The sequence below is a fragment of the Chlorocebus sabaeus genome, chromosome 4 (assembly GCF_047675955.1).
Source record: "Chlorocebus sabaeus isolate Y175 chromosome 4, mChlSab1.0.hap1, whole genome shotgun sequence".
Classification (NCBI taxonomy): domain Eukaryota; kingdom Metazoa; phylum Chordata; class Mammalia; order Primates; family Cercopithecidae; genus Chlorocebus; species Chlorocebus sabaeus.
This window is the reverse complement of record NC_132907.1, coordinates 18,967,685-18,984,897: the sequence shown is the minus strand read 5'-3', so window position 1 is coordinate 18,984,897 and position 17,213 is coordinate 18,967,685. Positions and strand designations below refer to the sequence as shown.

At 35.6% G+C, this 17,213-nt stretch overlaps 1 protein-coding gene across 3 annotated transcripts in view; it reads right to left on the bottom strand.

Moving 5' to 3' along the window:
* Nucleotides 1-2,645: 2,645 nt before the first annotated feature.
* AP3B1 (adaptor related protein complex 3 subunit beta 1) overlaps nt 2,646-17,213 on the bottom strand; it is a 306,137-nt gene continuing 291,569 nt past the window's right edge. For 2 of the 3 annotated variants that reach the window (XM_007976120.2, XM_007976123.3), the window contains 2 exons: nt 15,772-15,910; nt 2,646-3,376 (listed from right to left, as the gene is read on the bottom strand). In XM_007976120.2, coding sequence (XP_007974311.2) covers nt 3,223-3,376; nt 15,772-15,910 — 293 coding nt within the window. In that variant the 3' untranslated portion in view covers nt 2,646-3,222. Of the gene's footprint in view, nt 3,377-3,779; nt 3,816-15,771; nt 15,911-17,213 lie in introns of all 3 variants that reach the window. The other variant, XM_007976129.3, reaches the window with a different exon arrangement.

Below are 17,213 nucleotides of genomic sequence, written 5' to 3'. Positions count from 1 at the left end.
GCCTCTGGGGCTGCCAAGCTGCAGGACTTGGCACCTGAAGGAAGTGCGGGTGGGGCGGAGGCAAGCCTGTATTAGGATGGAAGCAACATTTATTTGCAAACCAGGGCTCACTAACTTAGGGAGGTCCATATGGCCATTTCTTTGTTTTTTGCCAATTAGATTGTAGGTTTCCTGAGTAAGTACAGAGCATAACTTATATTTTACCACACCCCTGATGAGGTTTACTGTAGTTCTCCACATTCACAGTAGATATAGTCTTTCAGCAAAAATGGAATAGTAAGGGTCTGGTTTTTGTTTGTTTGTTTTGAGATAGGGTCTCACTTTGTCACCCAGGCTGGAGTACAGGGGCATGATCATGGCTCACTGTAGCCTCCAACTCCTGGGCTCAAACTATCCTCCTGCCTCAGCCTCCCCAGCAGCTGGGAGTACAAGCATGCACCACTACACCTGGCTAGATTTTAAATTACTTTAGAGATAGGGTCTTGCTCTGTTGCCCAGGCTGGTCTTGAACTCCTGTCCTCAAATGATCCTCCCACGTTGGCCTCCCAAAGTGCTGGGATTCTAGGAATGAACCACCTCACCAGGCAGACATAGTGCTCTTTTTTTCCCTCTCATTTTGTGAAAAGAGGATTTCTTTCTCCCTTTAAACAAAGTTCCCTAGAAGGTCAGAGAGACTAGAGAGAGGAAACAAGTCAGGGGAAAGATCGTAGGTTTTTAGCTGGTCCAACTTTTCCGGTTTTGAAATCTTCTGTCATTCTGGATTCTTACCTTGTCTAATATCTAAATTCTTAACAACAGGAACACAGGTTATAAGGGCAAACTTTTTGTAAGCTATTATAAAATTATTCATATGTTGCAAATAGTTATTGAGAAGGACAAGTATATAGTATTTTGAGAAATGCATTGTTACAGTCTCTTTGGAATAAAAAACTTTTCTTATAATAAATAAAGCAAATGTATTGTGGTATCAAAAATGAGGCTTAGTCTGAAATATACTATGAGAGCCATTCTTCAAGATTGGTGTACATAAAATGTCCCATTAAGTGAACATTAAAATGAAAAAATATAGCTAGAATTAAGAATTCAACATTGACTAACTTGACTCAATGGAACAATTTAAAGATAATCATGGATTATGATAAAGTTAAAGGAAATATGAGGCAAGGAACTCTGAGTCACCACACCACAAAGGAAAAAAACCCCAAACCTTTAACTTGGTTGGGGCTTTGGTCATTTTTCTGTTTTACGTGAAAAATATTTTAACGATATTAAGCTACTAGTGTTAAAATGGTTTCAGCTGGTAGCGCACATAACCATCGATACATACCGTTTGCTGGTTCACACTACATTATATTATTGATTTAGCATAATTTCAAAAGTTAGCAGCCAAAAATAACTTAGCCAAAAGTAAAGTCCTAATGAAATTTCCTTAGTTTAAAAAAATGCAAATGTGTGACCTATCTTTTAAAGATGAGTGCCCTGAATTAAGGAAAAATAAGACTTCTCAATCACAACATACACTTTCCCTCTGCCTGAAGACAGCATGGAAAATTTTTTTTTTTCTTCAGAACACAGGTATTAAACCTGTCAAATTCTGTCTAACATTTCAAAAAGTTACTGACTTAAAATTCAAAGTTATGAAGCTCTGAGCAATAAGGCTAATATGGAAATGCCAACGACCTGCGACTGCAGAGGGGCGTTTGGGTGTGTTACCACAGCGCCCAGGCTCCAGAGGGAAGTGGAACGCGTGGCTTCTGTACATTAGAACAGGACAGAACGTACACATGGTACAGAATTGGTACAGAATGTCCACGTGGCTTCTGTACATTGCACTTCCGTACATTCTCTTCCCGGAGATTCACGGCTGTATTTCTGGAGCAGGAAAATTTAACAATTTTGTTTACTCTTGTCGTCTCACCAGATTGAAAATTTAAATAATTTTTCTAGTCTGTTTTGTTCTTCTCAATATGTATGTTCCAAGAAAATTCCATTCTTTTCTTTAATGCTTCAAGCAGTGTATAGTCACTTCCTTTTTACTTTTTAAAAATAATTATGTATGTGGCGCTATACAAAATGAGTAGCTTATACTACCTGAAAGTCCATTACCTTGCATCAAAAAGGAAGTAAAATTTCAACTGGTTTTAAAAAGGTACAAAAGTATTAGAAAAGTTCTGTGATTATAGAACAACATTAAAAACAGTAACTTAAGTTAGCAAATAAAATAAATACTCTAGGGAAAGATGCTAATATGTCGATCATATAAATAGTTTTAAAAATTTCTGTAAGTTTATGCTAGTTTCCAAAGTTGGGCATAAGGAAAAATGAGATTCAAAGAATTTATTCAGCAGGCCACGTAATCAGGTATCTACTACTAATAGATCAAAACTACCTAGAAAGAGATGTTTATTTTGCAACATGAAGATTTTCGTTTATGTTATTAAGTACACCAATTTTTTTTCCCTTGGAGTAAACTATGCTGTAAGTAGAAAATTTACTTGGTTTGGAAGTGGTTTCTCTTTCACTAACTAAACCACATTGCTTCTCTGCATAATGTAACACTCAAAATACTCACTTTAAAATAAGAAAACTTTAGCATATGAACTTCAGGATTATTAACAGTTTCTCAATAAAAATGCAAAGACAAATAGGATTCATATGCTAGTTTATTTATCTTATTATTGAGAGATCACTTCATGACGACAGTTATCAGTAATCAATTACAATATCAAGAAATTCAAAGAACAAAATCTTGCAGAGACCATGTTTTCTGTATTTGGATTTAAAAAGTATGTGATCTCATTTTCACATACCAAGCTGAGAGGCCATTTAGACTATTTCATTGCTAATTTTTGCTTACTGCTGAAGGGAAGATGATTTCCAATGAACTTTAAATATCTCATTCATGTCTACCATTGTCGAAAAAGAGAAGGAAGACGAGGAGGCCAAAAGAAGCAGCAGGACAGAGAAAATGCCACATGGATTCAAGAGTTGAGATAACTGACAGTAAAATATATGCTCTTTGGTTAGCAAAGCAAAAAGAGGGAAAGTATTGCATACATGATAGATACACACTAGCATTCTAAAGCAGGAGACAAGAATGTCAAGAGTGTATTCTTCCCCCACTGCCAGATGGAAGGGCCATTATTATAAATGAAAGGCAGCAGTAGTGGATGCCAGGCACTTTTGTTGTGTGCCAGATTCTGAAGTCCAGATGTAAGCAGGTTACCCCTGAGACAGGACAGGCTTCAGTTCCCGCAGCAGAACAGAACCAATCACAGTTTTCTCAGTGTTTATGATAAGCTGGGCTGTAGAGCCTTCCTTCAGTTCCACTGTGACTAGCATCAATGACCCACTGTGCACAGTTTTAGCTGCAAACCTGGAAGAAAAAAAAGACAGACCTTTTATCATGAGATGGGGAGGGAAAAGGAGATAGCATACATTCAAATAGGATTAAAATAACTCTTTTTTGTCAAATGAAATAATTTGCTGCAGGCTCCCTACTGCCAAAAACCCAAAGCCAAGCATTCTTCTGAAAAATCAATAAACTGTCCAGCCCATGCTAACCACAAGCAGGTAATTTTAGTGCACATTTAAAACAGAACAGAAAAAGGAAGTCTATTTTACTTATTAGTTTAAACAAGAGATGCAAGTGAATAATTCTCCATTACAATATATTTGAGAATCATTCATCCACTTGGTATTTAACATTTCACCATGCATAGAGCCATTTTAAATAAGCCATTGTATTTTTATTTTTAAAACACGTTAAGAAAAGGTACCTTTCTCAAAGAGCTTCAAAATTTAACTCCTCACATCTGAAAATGATTATGTAATAAGTTAGATAATTTTATGTACATTATAAAATTCTTACTAAGTTCCACTGAATTCACTCATGTAAAAATATTCAAATTAAATCTGTAATGTTAATGATGACATGAAACAAAATCACGTGACAGCTAAGTGCAACCTCATGCTTCCCTTTTTCTTTGTTTTAAAATGTTTAGAACATTAGATTTTTCTTTCTGCTTTAGAGTGTAATAGAGGAAACTTGAGGTCTCATGCTCTACTTCTAAATTCCAAGACATGAAGAACCTACTGATTACATGGAATTAAAAGCAAAACTAGCCTTTTAAGCACTGCAATTGACTGAAAAGCCGTTGCAGGCACAACGAACTTCTGTCAATCCTGCTAATTCATTCTGCATGCACAGTTGAGCCTCAGGGTCGTGAAGGAAGAGAACAGGAACCTCCCAAGCCTCCATTTTCCACATGGAGCATGTTCCACACACTTTCTGCGGGAGGGGGTTTGATTGCAGGGATGACTGGAGAAAAACAAAGTTGCTGCACATGAGCTTTTGAAAACACTAACAAGTGTAGAGCGGGTCTGTGACCTGCTGTGACCCCACTTTGCAGGGCCAATCCCCTTGCCCCTTTCTATATGACACGTGTCTGAATCTGAGCCATCTGCCTCAATTTGCGCAACATCTTCAGCCACAATGGCACCCAGTTAGCCCTGACAACAGCTCACAATACATAAAAATAAAACTGCCGCGCTAACAGCACGCTGCGGACTATTCAAGAGCAAACCAACTGGTCAGTGTCTCATGTCTGACAATTAGCATGGGCCTTGCACAGAGCCCGCGGTGTCCACAGGGATCTGTTTAATTACCATCAACATAAAAGAGGGAGTTTATCAGGAGACACTCAGAAAAACTTCACTCCCGACTTAATTAAAATATTAGCCACTTAAGCAGGAAGCAGATTCTCTTTAAATGAAAAGTAATTTCTTTTTTGGGTTTTAAAAAAAATAACATCAAGATCTCATAACACATTAATTTTTTTGAAACCAAACAAGCCATTTTTGGACAAATAAAATCAAGAACTAGGTTTTCCAACAATAATTAGAATAATGTATCAAAACCAAAACAGATATGCTAATTTTACTAAATTTCAAATATTATAAACACTTTAAGTTGTGTTTTAAAATGTGAGCTAATGGGCTATCAATAAAATATGTTAGAAAATCTTCCTAGTCATTTATTTGCGAACTCTACAAGCATGCTGAAAACTTCCAAGGAATCTGACAGAGCAGTGTTCCTACTGAGAGAAGCAATTGTAAGTAACCAGTTTAGGAATATAAATTGTACCAATGTTTTTAAAGAGGTTTTTATAAACCTCTTAACACACACATCCATCTGCTTTTCAGATGTACACATGGGAGGTTATGAACTAGGTACCTCAATTTCATCTTTGAGAGAACATAGAGATCACCAGCCCCAAAATGATCTCTCTTTTCTAAGGCTCCTCACAGGTTTATGCATTTCTTTTGTCTACATTTTTCAGGCTCTTCTGCTTCATAGGAGAATGCTGTTTCTATATTCCTGTTAAACCAAGTCACCAAAGGATATGAGGTGGCTCTATTTCCCCATTCATTTATGCAACTTCTCCCACAGATTTGGTCATCACATGTGTAATTCACTCAACAAATATTTCAACAGAGGTCCTATTTCTGACAGGGTTATAATTATGTAAACAATAGTCTTATTAGTCCCTTTATTTACTTAACACTTGTGCCTTGGGACTATAGAGAAGGAGATTATGCCTGAATAGGAACACAAAAGCACTGTTGTTTGAATTTCAGGGTTGCACAGCCCCAAGGCACATTTTATCTCTTTTCTATTAAAAAACTTAGAGTTAATGTTGCAATTAATATGAAGTTGGCAGAGACGAATGTCAATTTTGGTGTCAGTGTGTTGACAGAGATTAGAATTAGTATCTTGGACATGTTTTTGAAATCCTATTGCCACAAAATTCTCAGTACTATACAGAATGGGGTATGAAAGAAAAGAGGCATTTGCTTACACTGCAGTGGAAACACGCTAAGCAAATCATCCTAGCAACAGAATCTGCTAGCTGGTGTAAAAGCTACTGCCTTTATTAACTAGGTCTCTATGTTCTAGTGGGCACAAATGGTGGAAGCAATGTTTTAAAGCAGAAGACTAGAAGATCAGATGTTCTGACATTCTCATTTCACAGTTCAGAAAGGATATATTTAATTGGAACACAGCATGATCAAAATTGGTTTGTTTTGGCCCTCGGAAGGCAAAAACCACCACCCCAGATTTATTCATCATTTAACTCCTGCACAGGCTATACTTTAACAAACATGCAAAAAATAGTTATGGAAAGAGTACTAATTAATAAGTAATAAATAGCTAGCTTTGGGATGTCAGAAACATTGATTATAAAGTCAGGGTGGGTCAGATATTTACATACTAAACTTAATGGCTGACATCAGAACTTCTGTATTTGGCCTTGAACTAAGATCACACTGTGACAAAATTTTTTCAAAAGGCATGAGAAATTTTTGATCACTATAATGATGATAGCAGCTATCGTTTGTTAAGCACTGTGTTCTGGCAGTGGGTTCTAAGTGCTTCACTGGAATTATTTCATTTAATCCTATGAGGCAGGTCACTTTATAGATGAGGGAAGTGAGGCCCACAGAAGTCGAAGAACTTCCTCAGGGCCACGCACCAAATTTCTGGTTGAGCAGAAATTTGAACCTCAGCATTCTGATTCCAGGTCACACAAATTCTCTTCATATATACAAAAATGCACCCTTAATAATTCGTTTTTATCAGTCAACAAAGTTTTTCCTATTTACCTAATATGCATACAATCTATTATTATTATTTTTTTTTGAGACGGAGTCTTGCTTTGTCGCCCAGGCTGGAGTGCAGTGGCCGGATCTCAGCTCACTGCAAGCTCCGCCTCCCGGGTTTACGCCATTCTCCTGCCTCAGCCTCCCGAGTAGCTGGGACTACAGGCGCCCGCCACCTCGCCCGGCTAGTTTTTTTTTTTGTATTTTTTGGTAGAGACGGGGTTTCACCGAGTTAGCCAGGATGGTCTCGATTTCCTGACCTCGTGATCCGCCCGTCTCGGCCTCCCAAAGTGCTGGGATTACAGGCTTGAGCCACCGCGCCCGGCACAATCTATTATTGTTCCAAAAACATGAAGAAGGAAGAGTCCTCTCTTCAAAAATTGTTTACTTGACTTTGCAGTAATGTGTTATTCAAAGCATGCTGACTTGATTCCTCATCATATTTTAAATTTCTGCCTTTAAATATGTAAAACATTTAAAATATCCCCTACTCTCCTCTCCCTAAAGAGACACCAACAGTGAAAAATACAAAGCCTTTTTGAATGGAGCTGTAACACAGGGAGGGACTACAGGGAGACCAATCAACCTCGAAAAGCAGTAACACCACAAATGAGAACAAATAAGTGGGATGACAGTTAAAGATGTATTGCCTATGTATGACGGGCTCCATGTTATTAAAAGGATACTACCTAGATATTTTTCATTTGATTATACCACCAACCACTTGCTGTTTGTAATCACCAACTGAGAAGGTAAAACTGTTTGGCTGTATCTGTATTTCATCTTATTAAATGTCTCTTTGTCTATTATCTCCAGCAATTGACATTTAATCTTTGAAGCCTATAAGAAAGAATTCTTAAGATTTACAAAAAAGACAGAATAAGCTGGTTGTCAAAGCTAAATTAAAAAAATGTTTCACTCTTCTTAAAAAGTTATTCTGTCTTAACTATAGTCAGAATTATAAAAACAGACCAAATAGCAACAACAAATTTGAAAAAAAATCTAATATCTGTAACACACAGATTTATTCCCCATGTACTTAAACTATACTTTTTAAGATTTGTGACAAACTGGCTATAAATCATAAATGTTCTTTGTTAGAAGGAAAAGAAATCCTACAACTCAATTGTTCTAACAATTAAAATTAACAGTACAAAATGAATTTAAAAATATTTATCTGAGAGGCTGCATCAGTCTCCAGGGTAGTCACAAACATAACATTTTTTACACAGAATCAGATTTGCTATACTTAATGCAACAGCTCTAAGACATGCTTTTTCTTCTCTTGGATAGTCTTCCTGGTTTCTGATTTTTCTATTTCTATTCTGAGTTCAATTTTCTTGTGCTTTCTGTTCTACTGGTTACCAGAAGCTGTGACAATGACCCACTCAGGCTAAAACTTTTTTTTTTTGTACTCCGTACATGAAGCCTTCAATTACTGCCTGCTGAAGCAGACAGAATCCTATTAGTAAGAAAGACGATCACAAGATGCAGTGCCCTGCCCTAGCTGTATAAAAATAATTAGTCCAAAGTTGACAAATGTGTAATGAAGTCGCACAATCATTACATGTAAGAAATACTGGTTTGAATAAGCGTCCTAAACATCAATTCCAAAGAATAGTGATTTGGAGCGCTAGCTGCCAAAGGATTTAAAATTATAAATCTTTATTACCTTGAGTGAATATAGTAGAACATTTTAAACAGGCAGAGAATTTGTAAGTTGTAAAAAATTCTATTTTGTTGACTATAAAATTGCATTTTAAAGTTAAACCATTACACTATTGAATTAATAGTGAGGGACAAAAAAAGCATTTACACGTGATTTAGGTTTAGAGAATTTACACAAAGCAATGTATTTTTCCCAATTATTTAAAAAATCACCTAACAATATTGTAGTATTTTCCTCTAATGTTCAAATGAGAAAAGTTAAAATAAAAAATAAACAACCACCATAATTTAGGACTCTAGTTTCTACTCTAATCTTCAGAGATGTATAAAAAATTATTCCCCACACTATCAGGCCAATGATGCATTCTCTTTCTTTATACAGGAAAGCTAAAAAATCTAAGTGCCCTTGCTTAAAGAAGACATAAAACATCCCAGTTATTTCAGAGCATTTCTGGTTTGTCTGGTTGGGGTGGGGTGAGATGGGGTTAACAAGAGAAAACTAATAGTAAAACAAATACATTCTTACCCCATTCTCTTTGATTCCTTACAAAATTGTCAACCCAGAAAGAAAACCATCAAGAATACCTTTCTTTCATTTTTACATGAAACAGTTATAGATTCCTATTAGTAAAATGGTTGCATTAGAGGACATTAAATGGTGAACTTAAATAGAGAATGTTTTAAAGTAAAATTCAGCTGTGCAGTTTGGTTACTTCCGAAATATCCAAATATGCTTTCTGGGTGAAAATTAACTGAGGTCCGCATTTGTTTGTCAATGAAATGATGCTTAGGGCCTGCAGAGTTCAAAGCAGTCAGATAAAAAGCAGTCAGATAAAAAGCAGTGCTGTCCTCTAGTGGACAGCCACCAACCTGAGAAAGAACTGTTTTGATGATTAAAAGAGGTTCTACAAATCTTCAGTCCTGTTTGAGACTCAAAATTTGTCATATGGTAGAAAAGACCTAAGCCTGATAGTTTTATACTTAAAACTGTTTATACAAAATTTTGTTTCTGTTTATACAATGAAGAAGGTTGATAGTAGTATCAGGATTTATAAAATTAGGGCAACAAGGCATCCAATGTTATTTGAAAAGCAAAAATTCTTTGGAGAATTATAAATTCTCCAAAATTACCCAGAATTTAAATCCCATATAGTTAGTACGAGAGAAAAAAATAACTAACAAACAAAAACAGTAACTCAAAAGTTAATAAACCTAAGAATAGAGAAAGGGAAATATTAGAGACCCCATCAAAAAGTGTCTTTGCCATTTGTGTTTGCAACCCTAGCACTAGCAAAATCTGTCACAAAGGTCTCCAAAAAAATACTAAGTGAAGGAGTTACACATTATAGATCTTTTTAAGATACCAAAACTAATGTGTACCAGTATTTCCCCTATTAACAACTTTTAAACAGGTATGTAATAACGGTGAGTTTAAGGCCTAGAAATGAAACAAGTTGGCCAGGCATAGTGGTGCATGCCTGTAATCCCAACACTTTGGGAAACCAAAGTGGGAGGATTGCTTGAGCCCGGGAGTTCAAGACCAGCCTGGGCAACATAGGGACACCCTGCCTCTACAAAAAAAAAAAAAAAAAAAAAAATTAGCTGGGTGTGGTGGCAGGCACTTGTAGTAATAACTACTCAGGAGGCTGAGGCAGGATGATTGCCTGAGCCCAGTTCAAGGTTGCAGTGAGCTATAACTGTGCCACTGCACTCCAGCCTGGGCAACAGAGTGAGACCCTGTCTTAAAAGAAAAAAAAAAAAAGAAATGAAACAAGTTGTTCTTTACCTGTATTTGAATTAAATAGTAAGACTTTTGTTTTAAACCTGAAATAAACTGTCTTCATGTGTGTTGATAAATTAAAAAGTTGACTGCCTGGTTGCCAATGGATACACTGTTCCACTCACAGCACCAGACTTTCCTAATAGTTAAGGACCTAGTGACAATAGTAAAACAACATTTATTCGACTAAGATTGTAATTATCCACAAGTTGCATATGATAAAAGCTTGCAAATTTAAAAAGTGACAGGATAAACAAAATCCAAATTGCTAATTAAGATATACGGGGTGGGGGGTGAGGAAGTGGAGAAGGAATATCAGTAGTGAATACAAGTTAATAATGAAAGTTGCTCCAGAATCTTACTGAATAATAAGCTAAGAACTAAAATAGAATCATGGCAGAGACAGGGCGTTCTGTCTTCAATCAAATATCACATTTTCTCCTCAGAGGGTTAATTTGTGGTTCATGAAAGGACAAAATGAGTAGGTAAGTGTGACAACCTTTTCAACAACATTATTGTATGCAAACATCAGGATTTCTGACTACGGGTGAAAATGTGAGATGGCTGAGACTGCTGAAAGACATACACAGTTATGGTCTAAGACTGTTTTATAGACACGGCTCTAATGTACTCCCGGAATGGACAATACACTATCTTGCTGGAGCACTCTGGGATATGTGTAAGAAAAATTAAACCAAACATCTCATCTACTGGCATCCCTTACTGACTAATCGGGAAAAAAGAAAACATATAAACCTAGGAAAAAGTATTTTGAAATGTGTCATGTGGCAATACAGCTTGATAATTCAGGGCAGCCTCAAACTGTGGATTTTGGAACATTTGCCTTCTAACCACTTGGAGTGCTGCCTAAAATAGAGATTCCTGGGCTCTGTCTCAGATTTACTGAAGCTGAGTTTTTGGGGTGGGTTCCAGAAATCTGAGTTTTACACAAACTCACACGATTTTGTGCTACAGAAAAACCTTAGCAATTTCGGAGCGACAGGTTTTTCGTTTTCTGCTTTTTGGCCACTGCACTTACTCCTTAGTGCTGTTACCAGAGGACATGCAATGTAATAAAAGCAAGGCACCTCAGTTTCCACGACGTTGAACACAAACCTCCTTCCTAAACCCTTTCTGGATATTTCACAGAGAATCACAAGAAAGTTTTCCTGGCCCTGAATGAACTGGGATCCCCACAACTAACGCCTCTAATCTCCTACCTTTGAACACATGAGGTCTTGCCCTTTCCCCTTTGCAGTCCATTCATCTACTGGTTTAATACTGTTCATTTTGCCTTTGGGATACACTTTATTTATGTATTCGTTTACTAGTATTGTCTTAAGTAATATGCATTAAGACCTTCACCATGTATAGTATATCTCATTAAAATAAATTTGAATATCTTACACAGGAAATGAAGATATTCAGCTATATATTTAATAAGTGCTTTTTGATGATGATGGAAATTCTCATTTTTGTAATACTCCTTATCATGCATTAACAGTAATTTGGAAAACAGCAGATTGACACAATGACCATAACTCTGTATCTCTCTCTTTTTTTTTTTTTTTTTTTTTGAGGTGGAGTCTCCCTCTGTTGCCCAGGATGGAGTACAGTGGTGCCATCTTGGGTGACTGCAACCTCTACCTCTTGGGTTCAAGCAATTCCCCTGTCTCAGCCTCCCGAGTAGCTGGGATTACAGGTGCCTGCCACCACGCCTGGCTAATTTCTTTTGTATTTTTAGTAGAGATGGGGTTTCACCACGTTGGCAGGCTGGTCTTGAACTCCTGACCTCAAATGATCCGCCTGCCTTGGCCTCCCAAAGTGCTGGGATTATGGGCATGAGCCACCATGCCCGGCCACTCTGTATATCTCAATAAGATGATTTTGTTCTCGAAGAGCAAGTTTTTCAAGTAAGTACAACAGAAATGAAGATAAAGTTGAGTCTCTCAATAGTATACTGTTTGGCTCTGATCCTCTCACTCATTTAGAAAATTACAACTAAAAATCATATAATCTAATAGTAGATCTGCTTTCTCAATTGATCTTTAAAAGTGTTAATGAAATAAAAAATGTTTCTGGTTTTTGAAGTGAATTTCATAAAACCTGTGCTCATTTAATTGGCTTTTTCTTAATGAGGGCCATTTTCTGTTGCTGTGTTAAGAGTCATTTTCTATTAAGTCTTCAATTAAAATTTGTACTTTATACCATTACATACTTCTACACATTAATAAAAAGGTTCACTTTTCCTTAGATAATTCTTATACTAAGTATTTCTTTACCTGGCATTTAATGTAAAAATGTATAAAATTTGAAGAGTAGTAGAAATAAAGTATTCCAAAATTAGGCAATGGAAACTCTATTCATTAAAGGGTTAGAATGAATACACTAATTCTTATTAAAAGTCCTCTCAGAAAGAAAAGATCCTGAAAAATTAAATAGAACATAAACCAGCCAAGAGTAACTTAACATACTGGAAATTTTAATCTCTTAAAATACTAGTAGTAAAAATGCTTTTCATACTTGGTGTTTTTAAAAACAATCCTAAACTGATTACCATTAATAAATATTAGAGTGGCTTTGGTCCTACTCTTCATAAACTCAAAAACATAACTATCACAAAAGAATAAGGGAATCATTCAAAATCTCATAGGGATTTCAATTTTATCATTAGCAATTAAATAATATATAAACTTAGATATAGAAACATATTAATTCCACAGGGTAATATAATATGGAACACTTTAGTTAAAAACATTTATTTCAATAAAGTGGTAAACAGTTAATTTAGATTATTATAATGTAAACACTAATTCCTATTTCATTTTAAATGAAATTAAGAAAAGCAAAAAAAAATGTACAAAAGTACAGTTTTATTAACAATTGTTTATTTTTGTTTTAATTGCTATTAGCAAAAAGAATGAGAAAAAGTGTTACATACACAAGATAATTTATGTCAATTTCTGTATAAAAAATCCAAATAACTTTAGGTGTTTGTCACCTGGAAGCTTTCTGAAATTTAGAACATTATTACAGCCATACTTTAGCTATAAAAGCAAATATGAAATATTTTTCAATTCAGTATGGTGGGACTTGAGAAGCAAGTTAAGACAGCACAGCCTAGTCTTAAGTATTTACAGGTATTTTATTGACTTTTGACTCTGTAGTAACTTGGGCCTTCCCCCAGGTTACAGAACCAAACACCAGGCCACTGATGATGGGGCCAGAACAGAAAAGCCTCAAGACACTGTGGATGAGTATGAGGAACACGAACATTAAGTTTGGGTTTAATCTCTGCATTCCAAAGTCAAATATAAATGGTTCTTAGTTGTGTGTCTCCTCTGCATTAGCATGGACAATTGAGAATTGACTGTAATTTTAATTTAAATCATTTGAGCAGGTATTACAGGTATTACGTTCCAAACCAGCAAGACAAGTTACTGGCAAACTATCTTTAATAAGAATTATATAACTGTGCTAAGGGTCCCTTTAAGTCTATCTCCAATAGGAAGATAGCTTTCATTTTATGTGGCTTTGTAACTTCACTTTTCTTCTTTTTTCTTTTCTCTTTTTTTGAGACAGGGTCTCACTCTGTCACCTAGGCTGGAGTGCAATGGTGTGATCACAGCTCACTACAGCCTTGACCTTCATGGGCTCAGGTGACCCTCCCACCTCAGCTTCCCAAGTAACTGGGACCACAGGCATATGCCACCATGCTGGGCTAAATTTTATATTTTTTGTAGAGACAGGGTCTCCCTATGTTGCCCAGGCTGGTCTTGAACTCCTGGGCTCAAGAGATCTGCCCACCTTGGCCTCCCAAAGTGCTGGGATGACAGATGTAAGCCACCTTGCCCAGCCTTGACATTTTTTCTTCTAAGAAACAAAAATCTAGACAGCTGCCATTGCTTTCAGAAAAGTTAAAAACAAACAAAAAAACAACCCAAAACAACCTATACACAAAACAAAACTAGATGTTCCAACATAAACAGTGGCTACTCTATATCTTTTTGTACATTACAAAAGAACATATTAAACCAAGACTGCAGTATTGCTGGATACTAGGTGTTTCAGGTAAAATTTCATACTGAAGACGTTATAGTTGATAATACGGCATTTAGGTGTTTTAGTAAATTCAATAATTCCAAGGACCCATAAATAAAACAAAACAGTTTCTGTTAGAGAAAATTACCTAGGAAAGTGAAAAGAAGTATTTAAAGCAGAATAAAATTAAAACAGGAAAACTCAAAATCAAAATATTTATTTGCACTGAAAAGGCTTTTGTTTACTCTTTTCCCTACTGAACATTAACTGATAAATAAGTTGTATTTTTGTGATGGTCTGTATCATGGCCTTACATCCATTTTCTTATTTTATCACCACCCTAAAAGAAATGAAAGCACGAGACCTCTTGAGCAACTTAAGAACCCTATGTTCGTTTAAAAAAACAGTACAAGGTAAATCTATTTTTAAACTAGTACATGCAGTTTTCATTCTGCTGTGATCAGTTCAGTGAAGTCAGGCAACTATGAATACAGTAATGGCAGATCAGCTCTTCTGAAGTCAAATCTAATGTTCTTTCATAGCTATCACAGAATTTCATTTCAGTCCTCCCCCACTTTTTTTTCCTGCCACCCATTTCCAAACACATGAGGAATGTAAAGCGCGTAAGAAGTTACAACTTCCCCAAGATGACCAAGACAATTAGTGGCAGAGTTAGGTCTAAAACCCAAATCACCTGTAGCATTTTTCATATGGGGCCTCTCTTACTCCTGTGCTAACTAAAAAAAATGGTTTTTAAGGTCCGTGGGCCTTCCCTTTGATGCTAAATTTGTTTTCCATGATTCATAATTATATAAGAAAGGGCACACTAAATATACAGTGCGTAGATATTTTTAATGGCAGAAGTATGTCTGCCAAGTATGTAAAATTGCCAAGGGAATTTTACAACAAATTCCCTTCAGCTCACACAGGACTATGCAATCACCAAATGGGTAAGAGATAATTATTTTTATCTTTACATTCATTTAAAGCCACGGGCATTCATAACAACACAAGAGGGCAAACATTAATCACATTTTCTGCTGCCTTTCAGGACAAATAACTTGGATCTCATATTTCAGATGCCTGGTGATGGAAAATATTACTGGTCTAAGAAACAGAAGCTGTATTTACCCCCATGTTGGTCATCTAGCAGCGCTTTATTTACTGGAAGCAGTCTTAGGGGATGGCTATAAAAAGGAAATCTGTATGTAGCACCCAAACTTCCTCCCTTTCAATTAAAAAAGTCCAACTATATTGCTTTATAGAATAGTTCTTCCTGGACATCTACTGAATCTAGTGAAATAAGATAAACTCTCAACCATTTCATAAAGGGTAATTTTATAAATTACCAAGCTATTATAAAATGTGAATATGCTCTGTATATCTTCCAGGACAGACCATACCAGTATGATAAGAATGCTCTGAGAGGGAAAAGACAGCCTTAATGCAAAGCAATAAACAACTATACCATCAGAAAACAAAAGGGAGTGTGTGTGTGTGTGTGTGTGTGTGTGTGTGTTTAGGGGTTATTACTTCCAAAGAAAACAATGAATTTAAAATTATATATTTATACATACTCAAGTCATCTCCACCTCCACATTGTGTGTTAGTGAACCCACCTGTGTATATTATCCTGGCCCGAAGGGACTGCACCTACATTGGCTATATTAACAACCTTCTGAAAGATCACAGAGGGAGTGAAATTCTGTGGTGCAGCAATGATGACAGCAGAAGTTTCATTCATTCCTGTTAGCATTCCTGTAAAAGCAAAAGAAGGCTCCCTTTTACTAATTTCTTTTTGAAAATTACATTTACAGAATTTTAAGCTCATGGCCAAAATTTTAACTTTTTTCAACAAAAGAAACACCACTTTAGGATGCAATTTACAAGATAATTATAAAACTAAAACGATATGCAATTGTTTCAAAGATTTTTTAAAAATCCTCATTGTATAGGAAAATGTGTAAAAATGCAGTTAAAAATCACTCAATAAATCTAATTTTAAGTATGATAGGATAAAAACTTAGAATCACAAATATGAAATATCAATTTCAGTCTCTTTAAAATATACTCAATCTGGGGTTTATGCAAACTAGTAAGCTTTTACTTCTTAATAATATATAAATGTATTTATTACTATTGCTATTTTTTTCTGTTCATTCAAAGATCTCTCACTGCCAAATGTTGCATGAGAACACATCAAAGTAATTCCAGTATAACTAGCAGCAATACCTGATAAATGGCCTCAGTATGACAGATCGAAGTTATCTCAACAGTGACTGGAAGTCACTGAAAATGTACAAGTATTTAGGCTATACTTAGAGATAAAAGTACTTGCCTAGTGAATGAAACTATAGTTGCTGACAAAAACACAAATTGAAATTTCTGAAGTAAAAACTTGAAAATGAAGGAAAAAATGAGAATGAAAACTCTTAAATCCCAGGGACGTTTCAAATAATATTTAGGAAAGAAATTAAGTTAAGCAAAAGCATGAAAAAAACTATACAGAGTCAATGCAAGACACGCCATTAATATTCATATCTCCTGTAAAAATGTTCAGTGAACAACTTCAACAACGTACCAAACACTTCAAACAAATACTGAAATTTAGTACCCGGGTTAAAAAACACATTAATTACAACAAATGCCATCTATTTGGATCTGTGATATAAGTCATAGACATCTAATGGCATCTATTAAAACCAGTAACTCTTTGAGATATTTGATATGTGCACAGTAGTTTACAAAATTGATGAAAATAGTACAAATCTGATTTCATGTTTTCAAAAGACCCTGCACCTTCAGGCATATATATCTAATTTTTAGTTATTTATTGCAAATGAAACCTAAAATTTAAAAGAATCCCTATGATTAACAGTATGAAAACACTAAAGCCTAACACTGTGAAAAGACTTTTGCCATCAGTTAGAAAATAAAACTGTCTAGCTTCTAACAACAAGCATTTTTTACTGACCACTTTCAAACTCTGGGAACACTATGTTCTGTCTTAGACCGTTTAACTTCAATATTAGGCAAAAGCTTTAAAAACTATACAAACAGT